At 40.0% G+C, this 20,507-nt stretch overlaps 1 protein-coding gene across 1 annotated transcript in view; it reads left to right on the top strand.

Annotated features, from left to right (window-relative positions):
- Positions 1-20,507, top strand: part of LOC112109441 (tensin-3) — a 352,165-nt gene that overhangs the window by 41,821 nt on the left and 289,837 nt on the right. The window contains exon 2 of the mRNA XM_026654112.2: positions 18,847-18,891. Coding sequence (XP_026509897.1) covers positions 18,847-18,891 — 45 coding nt within the window. The remainder of the gene's footprint in view (positions 1-18,846; positions 18,892-20,507) is intronic.

The following is a 20,507-nucleotide window of genomic DNA, read 5'->3' as shown; positions in this document are numbered from 1 at the left end:
CATTTACAGCCTTGAAAAGAGGGATGGGCCTAAATCAAAACATTTGGTCCATGCACTATGATGTTAGGTGGACAGATGGAGACAGATCTTGATTTTATTGATTGCTCCATCTGTACTGGAGATTCTTGGAGTAGATCCTGTCTTAAAGGTGATTGCAGGTGAGAGGATGAAGTAATTGACACCTCAGCTTTGCAAATCCTACAGAAAAGTTGGTATTGTTATTTGGAATCAGGACTGACACAGCTTCAGTATTGCTATTTTGGAGAATACCAGCTTGCCCTGTTCTGATGATGTGAAGAGTGTGATGTACTCCATGGACAAGTTTTACATAGATGTAGCTTTGGTACATTTTTCCCCCCCAAAGAGAAAGTATACCTAAATTGTTCTAGCAGTTGACTGGAATTCTGAGTCACTAATTTCTGTCCCTAATTCTCACACTGACTCACTGGGTAACCTGGGGCAGGGCACTCTTACCCTTTCTGTGTAACTGTAAACTCACCTGTTAAGTGAGTATGATAATACTTACCTACCTCACAGGGCTGCTGTGAGAATTAATTAACATTTATGAAGTGCTCTAAGATCCTTGGATGGCACTGTGATCCCACCCCTTTCACTTTGGGAACATCAGGCCTAAATGGCACTGGGGCCAATTGGCCTGGATGAATGAATGAATAAGGCCTGCTTGGCAGCCGAGGAGGAAGGGCAAGAAGAGAGGAGCCTATACAAGTGAAATTGCACCCTGCTCATATCACCCTGGAGTGTGTGTATCCACTGTCCCAACGGCCCTGTGGAGGGAAGGGCGCATGGTGACCACAGTCTCTATTCTGTTGCCTATTGAGGGTCAGTTTATCTTCCTCAGAACTTGCCTTCATACAACCTGTTGTGCCCAGGGATTAGGATTTGCTCTTAAGTAAATGCAGGTGTCTAACAGTAAACTATTTTATTGAAGAAAGCCAGCACTGTGTCTTGGCCATGTCAAGGCTGTTAAAGAAAGCTTTGGCCAGCAGCCTTCCCTAAGTGAGGTCTGCACTTTGCTAAAAGAGTGAAAAGAGTTGCAAAAAGGCAGCCTGGAGGATGATTGTTCACTGCTGGGGATGAAGGACCTCATGCCCTGCTCCCTTTACTATTCCATAGGAACACACCAGGTGTGTACTTTACCTGTATCCATTTTGGCCTTTAAAATCTTTTAGTGTCTCCAGCGTGTGGACTTCCAGGATAAACACAATATGTTATGCTTGTTGAAGGAGGCTAAATATGCTCAGATTATCTTTATGGCAGATTAGGAGAGTCCAAAATGATAATAAGTGACACGGTAATGGATTTATATGTCTAAAGTGCATTTTCTTCCTGCTTGCTAATCCATCTCCTTTGTTTATATATTTCATAATGTAATTATGCTCCCAAGGTTGCTAATTTTGTGCATAGTTTAAAAATATGATCATAGCTGGGCTGGAACACTCAGGACTCTGGTTTAGTGGTTTAGTGGCTTGCTTCTCTGTTCTTCATATAGTAAGACAGAATTTCCATAGCCTGCAGGGTCTACTGTAGTGATCTCTTGTTGATATGAAATTAGCATTGCCTTTCCTTACGGGGACCGTGTCTTCACCATTCTTTTCTGACCCTGCTGCTATCTGATTACCCATAGGGTACAGACCTATGTGATAACAGGACTGAGGTAATGAATTGCTTGAGGCTTGAGGTGACAGATTGATTTGCAGTGATAATCTAATAGACAGGTGTGTTGACGCAGCCTGTTTCCAGTCCACCTCCACTGGAAAAGATCTGAGGAATTAAGTAGCATCAGAGACAGAGGAAGGGAGGATGCTATTAAGGTTGAGTGTTTGTCTTTCTAGTTCTTTAAGCTACATGGACACTCTGTTAGCTTGGGGGCAGCAGAAAGCGGAAGTTTAATCCATTTAGGAATGTATTTCTCTGCAGTCTTGGGGGGGGGGGGGAGCGAGAGAGAAACCGGTATTGTTTGGAGAGCAGAGCATTGCAGTGGGATCACATTCAGGGTACTTACTCCATGGCTCTGCCTTGCTGTTTAACCCGTCGTTGCATTGAGATACTGGCAGACAAAGATGGGTGTGGTGCCCACTAACCCATGCTGAGGAAACTAAAAGAACGAGTATGACTGAGCATGCGTTCTTTGCCACGCCAGTTGAATGGATCTTGCATAATGAAAATGGAGGGAGTGGGACTTTCATAAAAACATGCCTGCAGGGTCATTTGGTTTTATTTTAATGTTAAAGGTTTGATTTTTGTTTCGAGAGTGTGGTTTTAATTTGGATAAACAGTTCAGTCTGTAAATCACATGTTGGACCATTGATATAATGGAGCATTTAGCTCTTGCCACTCTTCTCTTGTACATGAAAAGCCTTAAACTGTGAGTTAAATTTCCATCCGACACACCCCCAGAATATTTAAGCCTGTATGTTCAGTGCACTAAAATTATGTTGGCTGTACACATAAGATAGTCCCACAGATTCGTGATAGAGCGGTATTTGCAAATATATTGTTTGGGAAGATAAAATTGCTTTGTTTTCCTCTCCCCTGCATCTTTTCACCCTACTCCATCCCAGCCAAATATAATAAAATACCTTAAAAAGTTTAAAAAATAATGTTCCGGCCAGATTCCAATTTGGGTAATTATGTTCTCTGCACCAAGACACCCCCTGCAGTTTCTGTTGGATATGGTGGTATCCTCTTCCTGTCCTAAACTGTTGCACAGTATTGCTCTGTCCAATACTGTTAAAAAACAAAAAAACAGCCAAATTCCACCCCAGAAGTGGCTGCCATTTCAGCTGTGGGCAAAGGCCAAGATCTTCAAAAGTATTTAGGCAACTAACACCTTAACTCGACTTTGAAGATCTGCTGGGTCCAAACTTAGAGTCTTTATTCAACTCCTGTTGAGTCAATTGGAAATTTTACCTAAATAAGGGCTGCTGGGTGAGTCCGTAAAAATGTAGTCTGACATATAATTTGTCATTACTTTGGATGAAATGTATTAGACAGATGGAACATCAATAATAATAATAATAAATTCATCTATAGAACCTTTAAATTGGGGGTATTAAATAATTTTGGTATAAAGTATTGGTGTTCCATTTTACAGAGGGGGTACCCAGCGATTCAGATCCTTGTAAAAGATCACACAGCAGGTCACTGGCAATCAAATCCAGGCATAAAACCTGGAAGTTGTGGCTCCATGTGCTCTAGTGATTAGTCCAGGGAACATCTCATTCAAATTCAGTTAAGTTTGCAATCTCCAACACTATCGTCACGATAAAATATTTTTGTTTAAATAGGGCGGGAAAATTACCTCTGTAGGTAAAACTCTGTTTCAATGAACTGAGTATCATTATTGTCATTTCAGTAAATACCACACTAATTACAGTGCAATATTTTAAATAGAAATGCTATTTTGAAAGATGGAAAGGCTTCCTTACGACAACAGTAAAACTCTGCAGCTGCAAGTTGTTCCCTGTTGTGGTCCAAAAAGGTGAGGTTTACATGTCTTAGGGGACTTCTTATTCATCAGTTGCAAAACCTCATTAAAAGATCACAGCAATTTGATGTTGTTGTCTTCAGATGGACACCAGACTTAGAAGTTGGTCTACATTCAGTACTTTCATAAATTCTAGGGCTAGGAGGCAGTATCATGATCACCTCTTCTGACCTCCTTCATGATATAGGCCATTGAAAATCACCCAGTAATTTCTGTATTAAGCCCATAACTTCTATAGCATATCTTCTAGAAAAATATCCCGTCTCGATGTAAAGAATAATTATGGACCTAATCCAGTAAGGCACTCTTAAGCGTGCATGTAATTTTAAGTATGCAAGTAATCCTGCTGAAGTGGGAACTATTCGTGCTTCAAGTTTCATAAGTGCTTAAGTATCATGCTGAATTGGGCCCATATTTATTTACAGAAAAGGGGTAATTTCTAGTAATATATTTAAAAACAAAATGGGGGGGGGTTATGTTATAAATATACAGCAAACTCGCTTGGTTGTGGAAAATTGTGAAAATTCCACTTATCTGCCCACTGCTTGAATATTTTCAGATCCCTTAAAGGTGCTCAGATTTGTTATTTGAGCACAGGACTTTATGGCTAGTTTTTGACTCGAATTATTTTTAATAATATGAAACTATAATGTTTAGCAGGTGGAAAAAATCACTGGCTAGGCAGGTGGCCAACAAGGATTACAAACACTAATGTTACTATTTATTTATATTGCAATTTATACATAATATAAAGATCAACGGGAAATTTACTAATTGTGCCACAGCTCGTCTTTGTGAATACATGTCCCTGTTACTGCCACCCTCCTTTTCCCTCCCCTGTTTCCTCCATTGTTTTTATTTTCCGCTTGTTGCATCTCGTTTGAAACTAGATCATAAGATCTTCCAGGAAGAGACTGTCTCCAGCTGTGTGTTTGTACATACTCTGCGTAATGGGGACCCGATCTAGCTAAGGCCTCTGGAGGATGCTACCATAATACTAATACAATAATGAATAATTTCTCACTGTGCTGGGTGCTGTACAGACATAAAGAGCTAGACTGTTTGCAGCCCTTGCTTGGCCATGGAGGACTGGATGAGAAGCTTCCTATACGTGCTTGCCTAAGGGTGATATGCAGTAACAGATGCTGTGCTTTGCTACCCCGTGGCTGAAAGGGGGCAGGAGGGTAGAAGGTGGTGGTATAACTGATGGAGCAGAGTGTCAAGAGGGATTGTGCCTACTTAGAGGCACAAACTCTTCAGTTGCCTTTTTTAGGGTTGTGCAGCTCTGCACTGTCCATATACAAGGCTGAACCTAAAAGCCACAGTCTAGCCCAAAGCAAGAAACAGTCTCTCCCCCCTCCACAAGATCTTAAAAACTAGATTATAAAGTGCAAAGCTGTGCATAATAACATATGGTTAAATTCACCCCGATACAGAGGGACAACACAGGCTTATGCAGCAATTTAAATTCTCAAAATAGATCATAAGTGTGAGTTAAGAGGCTCGGGGCATAGGCTGTATGCTTGTACCTGGATGTGAATATCACCCCGGTAGCAGAGGCTGTTTGAGGGCAACACGAGGTTACATTAATCAGCTGTGTGTGTACAGGTTACTGGTATGTTTCACACCCTTAAATAAACAATTAGGGGAGAGCAGCTGTTTGTTACAGGACATTTACTTAATAGTTAAGATGCTGAATAGCTAATGAGAGCCCAAACCATATCTCAAACAGTGTGGGTACTGAACACCCACAACCATTGGGAACACAATTCCCGCTCCCACACACACACACCCACAAATTATTTTTAACTTAACTGATACATCTCAGCCTCCCCAGGACCTCTGCAATCCCAATATAATTTGTTTCAAATTGTTGGCTTTTTTTGTGCCTGGTGTGAGTATGTTGCTCTACACTATCACATCATACAAGGCCACTATAGAACAGCTTCTGCCTAAACTTCAGTAACAGACTGTTCCTTTTGGGTTTGAAGAATGAGATGTTATCTAATTTTAATACATAAACACAAATCCAGATGCTATGGATAGGAAGTGTGACCTGGCTAAATCCACAGTTATGTTTGTTGATTAATTGATTGAAGATTAAAATCATGCTTGAAAAAAACCTCCCAAAATGCTTCCTTTTAACATGAGCTACCCGCAGCTACTATTTTAAATGTAAGTATGTCATAGTATTTTAGGGCCACTTATGTGCATGTTATCTCCTCCTGGTAATTCTGTGAATTGTCATAGATCCTGTGCCTTTAGAATTGTTTTCATTTTCCTGATCATGTGACTTTAATGTGATTTGAGAAACCAAAGTTCAGGTAACTTCTGGCCTGATTCTGCAATTCTTACTTGGGCCAATCTCCCATTGACTCCAGTGGGAGTTTTGGCTGAGTAAGAACTGCAAGATCAAACTCTTAGGTCTTAAATAATAGACCGACATACTTTCAAGTAGTAGAGTTAGATTATATAAATAAATCAAAGCACTGAGATTGGAAAGCTTGAGTAGCTATGTGTGTGTCATTGCTATTTCTTAAGGCCCTGCACTGCTCACTTCTTTCTTACTCAAAAAAAATCTCTGAATAAATACTCACTTCTAAAATTAGAAGCATGTAAACTTTGCTGATCTCGCTGAGCTGTTATTGCTTTTTGATTGTGATCCCTGGAAAGGTAATGCCGTGTCTTTCAGGTGTTGATGACACACCTATTATCTATACATGCCGCCTCCATCCCTAAATAAAACAGGTGAGCAAATATTGACAGATCACCCACACCCTCTGGGCACGCTATGCCTGTTGAAAGAAATGTCTGACTTTAAGAAACACTATGATGTTCATTTTAAAAAGCTCTCTATTCTGTATTTGTTATAAGGCTGCAGGTGTTCCTTTTCAGCAGAAAATCCAGTGGCATCACTCCAGCCTTGTATCCAGCTGTTTCGCTTTAGTCTGAAGGCCCTCCCGTCTTCTATAATATTTGTACTGAAACTAATATCCCTCTTTTGTGTTATGTCTTTTTCTCTCTCTCCTGTCTGTACCATAACTATTAAAAAATTGCTGTGCAACCTTTCTTTCACTCCTTTGTTTATATGTTGTCTACCTGAAGCCTGATTGTGTGCCGGCGTTTACTTGCATGAGTAGACTCATTGACCTGACTCTTAGATTTAGATTAGTCTTTCTTGATTAAATGACACGTGCTGTTCAGAATGCTTTTCAGTGGGAAACAATGGAATAGTTTGACTACTGAGCTTTTCAAGCCTTTGACAAACACATTTGTGATAGAAATTTAACTTTCAGCCTTTCTGAATGTTAATGTGTTAACAAAGGCTGATTTTTAGAGGTGGAGGGGTATGGACTGTACCACCGAAATATCATGAGTCCTAGGCGGTATTTATATTAGAGAATTGAACTGGTGGGATTGCAGTCGTGGAGGCTCCAACTGTGCAGTGTGCCCATACTAGTCATCCTGTTTCTTTTGGTCGCAGTTTTGCCCACACCCTTACTTGCACTATAGAACATCATTACACTTGCACCTTTATCAGACTGCCTTCTCTTGCAGTTCCTATCAGTGCTCCTTGAAGCAGTGGCTTGTGGAAGATTTTGAAAGGCCTTCTGGGAGCCCAGTTGAATTGTGTGTGTGAAGAGATCAAGCTCAATAATTCCATGGGAAACTCTGATAGGTCCCCTATGGTCATTTACTCACAATTATCAGAAAACCTCAGACCCCTCACCCTCTCCCTGAACCTTCTCTGTAGGGTTACGAGATAGCAACTGTGAAAAAATTGAACGGGGGTGGGAGTGTAATAGGTGCCTATATAAGAAAAAGTCCCCAAAAAACGGGACTGTCCCTTTAAAAACGGGACATCTGGTCAACCCTACCTTCCCTGCAACTGTCTGACAAATTATTTTCTCTAGAGTTTGCAAGTCACAGGAGCTGCAAGCACATTTATAAGCTTTGTGGCCATTTTAAAAAGTTTTTTTCCCCCCAGTGGAGGCAGAGGCTCAACAGGTAGGCTGACGCCTTATTAGGGTCCCGAAATTCCCAAATGTAATGTGCTACTTGTGGAGTGATAACATTGTCTCCCCATGTGAGAATGCAATACCTTCAGGCGCTGTTGAATTTTTGTCATTTTATATGATGGAGTTAGGTAGAGTGGGTGTGAAGTGTGGCGAGCAGTGATTGCTGAAATATAGGCCCAGATTCTCAATCCTGCTGTCGTGCACCTCAGGAGACTGGAGAGGACATGAACATGCCAGAAACCACGCTGAGGCTGGAAAAACCATAGAAGACTAGAGAGATGCTGGGATCTGTAGCACATTGAGGGTCAGAGTTGCTGCAGATCTACAAGCAAGGAAAGGTTGGGAAAGTTTTGGGAGGCTGGAGAGAGAACATGGAGATGTGAGGCAGCAATAAAGGCTAAAGAAGCCATGTAGACTCGCAGATGAACTGAGTTTGGAAAAGGATCAGAAGACTGGAGAAAGGCTATGGCCAGAAGTGGATAAGAGGATTTCTGGGTAAATATTTGATGAGGATAGCATAAAATGAGGGAGGCTATCAATTTAGTTTCAATGGTGCTAGATTAAACAGGGACTTACAGAGCAGTAGATTGTTGGTGGGAAAGATTGGTAACAGAAAACTGTGATTTTGGTTGGTTTTTTCCCCCCCTCGGCTGCTTGAAACCCATAAGGAACCACATTTTCTGATGTGTCTTTATCCTACAGTTCTGACAATGGTGTGATGTAACCTGTCATTTTCTTGGGGAAGAACCTTTTAAAATGAACACCCTGCTTTTTGTAACAAGCTCTCTGAGGAGCAGAGAGCAGAATTCTGGGTGTATGAGCATGTTTGGCATATTGGGAACACGCAGAAAGAGGAAAAACCTAAATGTGCTGATGGGGCCTTATTTCTGTGAATCAGGATAATTCCGCTGAAGGCAAATGGAGTTATACTGGTGCAAAACTAATGCAAATGAGATCAGGAACAGCCCATAGTGGTATGTTGTTTTTTTTCCCTACTTACTGATGAGGGTAAGAGATGAAGGGCAAACTCGCTTGTTTAAAAATATTCCTATTATGATAACTGCATTTGGAAAAAGTTTGGATGCTGGAGTTTTGAGTCTTGTAGATTAATTATTTTTCTTGGTGATGTGAGCAGGCATGATTATCAACCATTTATGGTCTAAAAATATCCTGCAGCTATAAATTATTATAAATTATTTGATGATAGTTTGTGTAATATATATTAACTTTTATGTGTATCTGGCTTGCCTGTTCTGCAGATAGCTTTTCCACTACTCAGTTACCCTCTTCCGTGAACTTAAGACCACGCACCAGTATTTTATCATTGATGCATACCTGGTATCTGCTGCAGTTTTCCATATGAGATAATTTAGTTTTGCTTCTGTTTTGGTTATTACACCTGTGCCTCTTCAGTGCCATCCCTGCTGGCCTGCTTCATTATCACTGTGTGTATGAAAACCATGTAAGTCCTCTGATAAGCTGAATGTTTCAAACGATTTATGCAGGGCCTTGGCACTACTGCAGCCCTGCAGAGATGGCAGATTGTGGGTCACACATGGATTGCTTTTCCTGCAGCCCTTGCCCATTTGAGAACGAGGCACAAAAGTAAGAGAAAGGAGGAGGCGCTTCAGTGGAAATGGAGAGAAGGGTGAGAACAGAAGCTATGTTCAGTGAGAAAGAGAGAAACCAGAGTTCACCCTGTTTCCCAGAAGCTGGAGAGGGGTTTGGGGGGACCCTTTCCTTTCAGGTTTGAGACCAGCAAGTCATCCCTGTGAATCCTGCTGCTTGAATCCTTCCATCTCCTTCATCCTGCATCAGATTTCAAACACCTTATCCTCATGCCAAGCCTCTGCCCAGCACAGCTGCTCATGCTGTCAATGTAGTCATCTGCAACTAAACACCCGCCTCTGCTGTACTATTTGCCAACTCTTAATGAACCCTGTGACAAATCATTTCCTCCAAAAATGTGAAATATGTTGAATAAATTATGTATTTCATATTATTATCAAACATGGATATTGCTGTATTGTCTAGAGGTAACAGAGGGTCTTGTGGCACCTTTAAGACTAACAGAAGTATTGGGAGCATAAGCTCCCAATACTCAGATTGCATCTGAAGAAGTGAGGTTCTTACCCACGAAAGCTTATGCTCCCAATACTTCTGTTAGTCTTAAAGGTGCCACAGGACCCTCTGTTGCTTTTTACAGATTCAGACTAACACGGCTACCCCTCTGATATTTGTCTAGAGGTGTTAGCTAGGTCTTGGCCCCATTGTGCAGTACCAATGTAGTAAATGACAGTCCCTGCGCTAAATATTACCATCTAAAAGACCAGCGTTTTTATGTCCAGTAATGACCTCTGGAAACTGTAAGTACTGAGCATTGGTTCCGAATGAGAATGGCTGAGATGTCTGTTCAGGTTCAAGTTTCAGATAATGGTTTGGAAATAGTATGTGATATGAAGCTAAAGAAACACATTACAAGAAGGAAATATCAGATAGTAGAAGGTATTTATGATTGTTGGCTTTGAATGGTTCATGCTTTCCTGGGGAATCATAACATTTCATGTAAACGTTCAGAGGATCTATGTAACACTCGAAGCATACACTTCTAATGAAATTCTGTATTCCCACTGATGCAGGAATTTCTCGAGGTGTAATTATCCTGCTTGTTAGACACCTTTGTTAAATTAAGCTAACAGAACCTATATAGAGTGTGTTCTCTCAATGACCATACTATCTTTTAAAGGATTGTAGTAGATTTTTAATAGAAACTGTTGTAAAGCATATGTTTTTAACCCGATGTTTGAGGCAGTGTTAACTAGTGCTCAGAGCACAGGCTTGAAAGTCAAGAGAACTAGATTTTCTTCCTATTGATTCTGTATGTAACTGCGAGCAAACCATTTAGATTCTCCATGCCTCAGTATTCCCTCCAGTAATATCCATCTTTGTAAAATGATTTCAGAAATTCAGATGAGAGCAACACATTATTTTATTATTATTTGATGTAATATTTAATTATATTCCTGTACATCCTGGAATATATTTATTTTCCTTAGCTGTCTCATAACTTCTTCAGTTACAGGTACTTTTCTCAATTATTTGCACAGGAGGGCTGTGCCTGATTAGCATTTAGAGTATAGTAGGTTTATTCTTCAGCCGTTGAACTCACTTTCTTTGTCTTTGGCTCATTCATGTGGGTACCATTACGGTTGTTTGAAGCAAATCCCTGATGACTAGCTGGTGTGTTGACCTGTACAGCTGCAGAGGGAAGAACTTTTAGAAAGAAATGATACTGTTTAAGCAGATAGAATGTCTTGCTTCATTGTACTTCACCGGTGGGAGAAACGAAGGGCATGTGCTGAGCAAATCGTAGTTTTCCTTTGTACTGTAAGTAGCGCTGACAACTCTCAGGGCAAAAGTAATGAAAGACTGAAACATTTGTTCCTTAATATTGTGATTTTTTGGTAGCACCTCTTTTTTTATTTTTTTTATTACATTAGTTACAGAATTTGAATCCAGATTTCATACACCCTAAAGTTCAGGTATTCAGATGTGAAGTTTTAATTCAGGCCTAACTCTAGTTGATATGTTGCTTGTCCAAAACTTTCTTCCTCCGTGTGGTAGTTCTTCCATACTGCTGTGACTCCCATTGGGGATGGAGTAAAGTGGGAAAACTCCCTCACTCACTTGAATGAATTATCTGAACCCTCAGAGAACGCTTTAGTGGCCTAAAGGTGCAGAGAGTTTCCAGGTTGCTTTAACTATGTTTGAACAGCTTGCAGCAGGAGAAAAGGTATTCACTGGAAAAAAAATAGGAGAGGAAAAGTGAAAATACTAATTGCCAAAAGCAACATAGAAGTTCTATGGAATCTGAGTGAAGGAAGGAGTGAGAACTTTTTTGTAATACTTTCAGCCTGTATGAGAGCTTGAATATAAAATTCTAGGCAAATGTAGCTGTTGAGGCCCTTTGGGATCGTAGAACACCATGATGACTGTACTGCTGTGTTTGTGTTTCTTGGAGATTAAGAGTTGGCAAATATGAACGACATCTTTTAACGAGCATTTTATTTTATGTGAAACCCCATCTTCCCTGAAGGGAAGCAAGCTTTTCTTACTTGTTTTAAATTTTTGTAAGTAATTTGCTTATTCCTATGTTTAGAGATGGGTGAACTGTTTGTAAGAAGTTGTTTTGGTTGGGTCTTCGTTAGTGAGGCTACTCTAAGAGACAAGTGCTAATCCATGAGCATAAGAATATTCGGCTGATGATGACATTTTACTGTTAGTGACATAGGTATTGCTGAACTGGTCATGGTTTTCTTGAACATATTTGTTGTTCCTTATTTGTAATAAAATATGATATTTGGATAGTAACACAGGCTGTTCTTGTGAGTCATTCCTTCTTACCTGGAACAAGTACAGCAGATTCCGCGTAATAGCAATCCAGATATTAACAACTTCTGGTTAATAGCAACATTTATCTGGGAACCAATCCCATCCCATTGATTTTAATGTTAATGGGATTTGGATATTGGCAACAGCATGCCGGTTATTAGCAACAATTTTTGGAAGAAAGGCTCTACCTGAGGGCAAGGCTGCAGCCCTAGAAGAAAGTGGCGAGACGTGCTGAGCACCCCGTGCAAGCAGGTTTGCGGGGCTGCCCCCAGGGAAGAAAGTGCTGGGACCTGTCTTGGTGTATGACCAAGTGCAGCCCTGCAAACCTGCCTGCAGCTGGTGGTCAGCCCATACCAGTGCTTCCTTCTGGGGCTGCAGCCCGGCAAACCGGCCTGTGTGCAGGGACTGAAATACAGGAGGTAAGGGGTGGTGAGATGGGAGGGGAGGCTGTGGGCTGAGCAGTAGTGGGACAGGGGTAGGGGGAACTGCGGCCCAGATGCTGGAACTGCACCGTACCTCTTCCTGCGCTCTCTGGATTGTGCCCTGTCAGGGGACTGCACACAGGAAAGGAAGCACTGGGATGTGGAGCACTGGGATGCTTGGAGAGGGTAACGTGAGCCCCCAGCGCCTCTGCTCCTAGTGGAAAGCCCTGGCATCCAGGCTGCATCCTCCCGGCAGGCAGATTTGCAAGGCTGCAGCCAGGGAAGGCACATCCCAGCACTTCCTTCCCTGTTGCTGCCTCTCAAACCTGCCTTCCTCTTACTAGCAACAGCCAGATAATAGCAACTTTTTGCTGGCAGCCGAGCTGAGGGGTTGCTAATAAGCAGAATCCACTGTAAACACTCTATTACTTTTTTTACAACATTCAGATGTTTTAGATCTCGTGTGCTTCTTATTTTAATGTTTAGATCTAACTCTGATGTTGATGAATGGTTCTGAATTACGGAACATATTTATGACTCTGAAATGGCCATATAAGCCAAGTCATTACCATCTGATAGCTCTTCAGTGGCCCATCTGAAAGAAGTTCATGGCCTCCATCCAATTCCTAATAAACTTTTGTCCCTCTTGCCAAAAGCACTATGAAAATAGGCTCTAACTACTACTGCTCTTGATGGTGTTGTCATATCAATATAAACAAAAGGCTATATCAGGGTTTAGTGGGGGAGGTTGGCACTCCTGCTATGGATGTGTTACCTGTATTGTGAACAAATAAAGGTCTCCAGAGTTGTTTAATTTGATGCCAAACATAGCAATTCTAAAATGGAGTGATGATGATTGAAATAGTGTTTATCCTGAGCACTGTTGTTTTAAAGAACTTTATTTACCGGAGGGGAAGGGAGGAAGGAAGGAAGAAATACTGGAAATGTAATGAGAGAACCTCAAAAACCACAATTTTTTGCAGTTCCTTCCAATTTTTCAAAATTAGTCCAATTGTATCAAAATTGTGTGACGTTTAGCCTATTTTCACTCAAAAATAAGCCAGTTGTTGAAATGTAAAAATTTTTGAAAGCGGAAATATATTTTGGATAAGGATCAATTCATTTTTACAAAAACCTTGCATTTTAGTTGGTACAGTGCAGACCACATTGGAGGGCCAATCTCAGTTTGATCTCTGGACACTACTATCATACAAATTATTATTATTAGTAGTAAAGATCATAAACAGAAGAAGACATTTTTCTCCTACGCAGTTCTCAGACTCTCAGTAGCATGCTGACACTGAAATGTAGAAGGGATGTTGCTGCTGGCTCGTCACTGGTCTTAATGGTGAGTTATCACAGTGGCTGCCCTTAGTGTCAACATTTGGGGGATCCAAATCTTGGTGTTTTTGTTTTGTTTTGTTTATTTGCTTGTACCCTTTTGGGTGGGGAGGGAGCACCGAAAATGTTTTCCATCCCGGATTGGATAGTTTTGGCTGGACATATGCCTGGAAGTTTCATCACATGACATAATCATTAATTAAAGATTAATCTTTAATTCCTGGAGACTCCAGGACAATCCAGGAGGGCTGGCAACCCTAGTCCTGGAGACAAAACACCTAGGACTGGCCCTGTCATCACCAGTTACTAAAATGTATATTATGGGTTGTTTTTCCGCTGAGGTCAATGGGAGTTTTGATGTTGACTTCAGTGCAAGGAGAATTGGGCTGTTTGTGGGAACAGTAAAAACTTGCCTACGCCTATTTTTGAAGACTACTGCTTTTGGTCTATGGTTTAAAAGAACGGATTCAACTTTCCAACCCCCCCCCAATCATAATTAGTATTATATTATTTTCAGCTTGGCCACTGCATGTGAAGTCCACCTCATTTGCAGAGAACGCAGTGCAAGGCTTATGCAACATTCCCGTTCTACTTAAACCCTCAACATAGGGCTTAAATGGTGTATATGTTTTAACCCTGTCTTCTCTGCCCAGGAGTAAATTTCTCATTGAACATAGATATTAAGTCTATACATCATACTGGCTGGCTATTTTTTCTTTTTACCACCTACATTTTTGCCCTCATCAAATTCACTTATTTTATTTACATCTGTAAAAAGGATTCCACATTTTGCATTTTGTGTTCTAAAGGTTGCAATACATTTTACTCATCCATCTTCTCTGCACTCTGGAAGAATGTTCAAGTTGCAACCAGAGTTGGATCTGTCCTGTGATGAAGAAAGCCTTTCTATCATGGAAATGCCATTCCCAACAGAAACTTGCAATGAATCTTTTTCTGACAAAACATGGCTTCGTGATTGATAGACAATAAATATGAAATCAGCCCTCTGATGCATTGTGTGTTTGGGGATATATTCTTTTACAGAAAGAAGAGGGTGTGGTGTATTAGGGAATATCATATTTGTATAAAAAAGCTGGGTGCATTCTTTGAGCTTGGCTTTCTGCTCTTGAGGGTGGGGGGGGAAACACAGTGAGAGAAAAACATTCCTGGAGGGGATTAATTTTGAGGTGACTCAAATAGACACTTTGATCCCTTCCATCTGCAGGTGGCATGTTTTAACTTGTTAATATATGGATAGCAAATTCCCTTTTGCCTTTTATGTTTGGAAAATTGCTCATAGCCCACACATGGCTGTGTAATTGGGAGAGATTGTTCATTCTTGCCTGCAGGAAGGCATTTCTCTGTCTGCTGAGCTCGAGTTCCAAAGCAGAGAGGAAAATGCTGTCAGAGAAAGAGCAGCAGAATTCCTGGTCTGGTCATGGGTTTGCTATAAAATGACCATTGAAAGATGTTCATTGCATTCAGGGTGCTATGTATTCTGTGGTATGTGGGATATCGATTCTGCAGTAAGCCCCTCCCCTCTAACTCCCAATTGAAACTGGTGCAGTATTCTGTATAGTAGTAACATTTTGATAGCTTTGAGTAAATTCAGACAGGTGTTTTTTTCAATGAATTATATGCACAGAAAATAAAATGATTTATACCTTGTGTTATTTAGTTTTAAACTCAGTGCAAATCTCAATTTTGGAGTGTTTTTACTGCAGTACAAATCATTAATAATGAGAATACATATTTCATTGAAAAGTGATGTAAGATTGCATGGGAGTTCCTGTGAGTTGCTTTGAAGTCACTGAATGCTCAGCATCTCTGAGCATCAGTCATTTTATTTAGGTGCCTAACATGAGGTACTTACATTTGAAATATTTAGCTTAAACCCACCTGTGTATCAGTTTCTTCATCTACCCTTTTAAGGGTTTTGAAATTTGTGGATGACAAGCATATTATATTCCTCTTCCCCCATATGGTTCATGTGTCAAGCAGGTGTTTGAACCAGAATTGACTAAAATTATCCGATGAAACAGGTAGAGCTCCTTGTATGCTGGAATTTCTTGGCTATGGAATTTACCACAGAATTGTGCTTCAGAATTTGTATCATACAGGCATGTTACTAGCTAACAGATACTGCAGATTTTGGTTCATATTTTTTCCTAGTGGTTCCTTCAGAAAGGCGTAGTTGTGTGCATTATTTTCTATACTTTGAAATACTGTTCATGTACAACACGCCACAATGGAAAATTGGTAAGCCTGTTTATTTACTGTATGTTAAACTGTGGGCATTTGACGCTGAAGATGTTAAATAGCAAAATTTAATGACTGGTACTCCACATTTCTGTTACCTTAACTGATTCCAGAACAGGTTGTCAGGAAGAAATTAAAGTACCTCAGTTTTTAAAATGAATAAGCTTTCTTTTACTGTGGTCCCAGTCGAATAATTTCTGTGTTGCTTATAAATTTCAGCTGTAGTAGTTGAGGGGCTTTTGTTTTGAATGTTGCAACTATCTCCTTGGGTATGAAAGGTCCTTTAGAACTTTTAATGAGCATTGCTGTGCTAGGCCAAGTATCCTGGCCATATTCCAACATGAGTAATTGCATTCTTCCTATCTCAACACCCCCTGTAATTTTAGTTAGATATGGCACTGTTCCCTTCCCCCTCTACTAAAAACAGTTGTGTAGAGTTGCTGGCTCAATATGGCTGCCAGATTTGCACTTCACGCTATAAGTCTGTGGGTGGGATGAACTGATTTCTGTAGAGCATTGGCTTTATTGGGAAGAAAAAGAAGATAATGGTGGCAGCTATGCCAGGGCATGGTGCAAATGGGCACAAGGAAACATCCATCCTCTAAGCCATTTTAAGAGAGAGACTCACTACAGATGTTTAACCCATGCTACCACAGAGTGGCGCTTTGTCACCCTCTAGTGGCTGAACCTCTGATAGAGGTTTATGAGTCAGCTATTGCTTCTAAATATTGGACCTGGTTCTTTGACTCAAGTACTTGAGGCTCATGCTTTTAAATCTCGAGACGCTGGATCATTCCCCACAGATGGCTTGCCATCATTATAAAATGTTGGGAACCACTGATTTAATGAGTTACAAGGGATAATTATTATTTATTAAACTTGCATTAGTATGTTCTGTGGAACTTGGTAATTCCTGCTCTGTACTCACACACGTGTTGACAGCTGAAGAAAGTCCAATGGGCTAAGAGAAGTCACACACACATTGCTTAACTATTCTATAAAACAGTTACCAATTGATATCAAGCTGAAATACAACTGTATATTTTCAGTTTTTGTGGGTTTTTTAAAGGACACGTATAGGCTTTATTACATTATTTACAGGGAAAAGGACTTAGGTCCCAAAATTTCCCTTTCAGTGATGCTTGGGCTGCTGAAGATTCATATGAAGCACTTATTAAAAACAATAACAACAAACCCCTATTAGAGGGCTAGGTTATCAGCTGCTCCCTTTCAACCTGTGTCTGCAAAAATGCCTGTTTTTTCATACATGTTCCACAGATTTTTAAAAATATTTAGGCATTGCTGGGTTCAACATAGCAGCATCCTAAGTGAGTTAGGATCCTTAGTCTCATTTTCAAAAGTGGCATAGGCATTTAGGAGCCTAAATCCCATTGACTGTCAAAATATGGGCTGTAACCACTTGTATCTACAAAAGTGGGGTTTGTGAGAACAAATTTACAACTGATGTAAATATATGACCCTTATAATGCAAAACCAAATACACATCCTCCTGAGATGACATATGTATGGGACTTACCTTCTCTTAGAAAAAGTAAATTGTTGGATTTAAACTGGTTGAGAGTGTAGAAAATTAGAACATTAGGTTAGATGATAAGTAAACCTTGCCATAAGTTATGCAACAAGATGCTGGCTGTAAAATTAGTTTTTAAAGGCATCCAGATATAGTATAAACTATGGCTACAGTAAATAACAGGAAATAGAAAAACAGGACTAAATTATAGGGTAATGTTTATAAAAGGAATAGTTCAGCTAAGGTGTAATTTCAGTGAAAAATTCATAAGGTATCTTGCTCACATAGGATCAGAATTACTGAAGAAGATGGGTTCCTAGAGTCAAAGCCTTGTTCACATAAATAGTTCCATTGTAGTCAATGGGACATCTCAAGTAAGAAAAATGAGCAGGATCTGACCCATTGCCATTTAAAAGACTCATAATTTCTGACCAAAGATATGAGTCAGTTAAACACAGCCATGAGCTGATAAAAAGCAGAATAAGAGTAATAGCAAATACCTCTTAATACTGTGTAAGGTCCTTATTTAGGAATGATTGGTTTATATTGACTATGAGCCATGGTATTTCATAACGATACTTTAGCTTAATCTTAAAACAAGCCAACAAGTGTTTGCACATGCACATGCAATAAGAATGAATATGCATGCAGAGCTTCAGTGCCTATGTTTGTAAATTTGGCTGTAAAGGACATATATAATATATGTTTGTAGAGTTGTAACCACGTTGGTTCCAGGATATTAGAGAGACAAGGTGGGTGAGGTAATATCTTTTATTGGACAAACTTCTGTTGGTGAGAGAGACAAGCATTCAGTCTAACACAGAGGTCTTTTCCAATGTGTAAGGATGTAGATGATTACATACAGGGTAGGAACAATTAATGAGACTGTATTAAAAACAGTATGAGACTTCCAAAAAACCTCTTGTGCTTATTGCCTTTCTAATGAAGCAACCCATTTTTGATCAAATGTAGGGGGTCAAAATTTCTGTATAAATAAACCTGTATAAACACACCAAAATAAATCTGTAAAGAAAGAATTTTCTAGGAAGTTACACTTTGGTAAAGGAGCCAAAAACACAAATAAAAATAGAAACTGAAAACTGTAATTAATAATATCTGCAAGAAGCCTTTCTCATGCAGCAATAATTTTTCCACAGCAAGATAGCCGGTATTGTGAGAGACAGTTGGGGGAGATTGCATGGGGCTTACTTAAGATATACCTATATGGCTGTCAAGGGGTTAAATATTATTTCTTAAATGCTGTGTAGTAATGAATAGAAGGAAAGCTTTCCTAATTGTAGTGAAGTATTTTTGGAATTTGCCCCGTCAGTTGGTAATATTTCACTAATTAAAGCAACCCTTTGTTTAAACCAGGCTGACAAGAGTTCGTCTGGAGGATTGGCTGTTGGACAAGCTGAGGTATGTTCATTCTTCAGCAAATCAACCCATTTTATGAAATGACCTTTCTGAAGTAATGCTTTTAACTTAGAAGGAGGTAATCACATCTGTGAATTCATTATGGTTTCTGTGCTGCTGTGGGTTGCAGGCTGTAAAATGGTTCACTCTATTTTACTGCCCGAGTCCTGTGTGTAATGAAAATGAACCAAATAAAAGAAATATATTATAGGCACAAGTATGACTGGAAGGCACGTAAAGTGATTGGATAGCAAAATGCATGGATTGTAAATGTTTGCAGAGGGAATGTTTGCAAGTTGGATGGGCAGGGCATGTATTGGTTTCCTACTGAGACCAAAATGAATATGGCCATCTGGAACACTCGCGTCCTAGGGGGCCATGTACTCTATGGCTGTGGTTTGGCGACCAAAGGTCACCCCATGCCAGACTAGCTCCATGCTTGAGAACTGTGGATCTGTTCTGAGGGAGGGAACTACATTCATTTGCAGAGATAGTTTGGGGCAATGTAAATAAAATTAAAAATGGTAAAAGCTTTATACCCCTGATTAATGGTAATGTACAGAATTAAAGGCTGTTATATATTAAAGCTATTTTCTAAACTTTAGACATAAAAATGCTTGAAGAAATACATGCAATACCATATATACCATTGATACAGTGTGGTATATTTGTTGAGTTCAGTTGTTTACTTTGTTCAGTGGGTTCCTGCTTGTGAAGAATACCAGTTTGCAAGATCAAGGAAAGACTAAAACTGCTGACTGATTTCTCAGTTCTGTCCAAAATACTTTGTATACTTTTTTCCTGCCAAGGCATACAGCTGACTCAGTGTTTCTCTTAACTTATTAGGCCATGACTTAGTAGCTTTCTTTTGTGGCCTTTTTTTCTTCATTACAGACATAGGGTCAAGACTTGGGAAGGCAATTTTTTTTATTGCCAGTAACAGCATTTTAACACTTTATATATCAGTTTCCATCTCCAAAACATTTAAAAAATATCAGTTAATTAATCCTCAGCAGCCTTATGAAATGGGGAAGTACACTGGATATGTTTCAAAAGTTCATTCTTGTTTTAGAGGTACACCTCTATCCCGAAATAACGCTGTTCTTGGGAGCCAAAAAATCTTACCGCGTTATAGGTGAAACCGCGTTATATCGAACTTGCTTTGATCTTCCGGAGTGCACAGCCCCGCCCCCCTGGAGCGCTGCTTTACCGCGTTATATCCGAATTCGTGTTATATCGGGTCGCGTTATATCGGGGTACAGGTGTATTACTGATTCCAGCGATATTCCCGACCTTTAACAAGGAATGCTGCTAGAAGCAGTGACACCTCTGAAACTGATATGAAATTTGGAGTGCACCCATTCTAAGCACATCAGTGTTGCCAACATTCTTGATTTTATTGTGACTCTCACATTATGTCCTTCTTTCTTTTTTCTTTCTTTTTTGAAGTAAGTTTCTAGCCTCAGGGTTGCAGAGGCAGTCGTGACTCTTAACGATTCAAAACCCAGAATGCAAATAAAAAGAACCCAAAATGTAGCATTCTTTAAAATCTCATGATTTTTAAGACAGTCTCATTATTTTGGGGGGCCTGATTTCATCATGGCAGCTGAATGTAGAAG

The sequence above is a fragment of the Terrapene carolina genome, unplaced genomic scaffold (genome assembly GCF_002925995.2).
Source record: "Terrapene carolina triunguis isolate 2854851 unplaced genomic scaffold, T_m_triunguis-2.0 Scaffold180, whole genome shotgun sequence".
NCBI lineage: Eukaryota > Metazoa > Chordata > Testudines > Emydidae > Terrapene > Terrapene triunguis.
The sequence above is the reverse complement of the archived record's forward strand: the minus strand, read 5'-3'. Positions and strand labels throughout refer to the sequence as shown.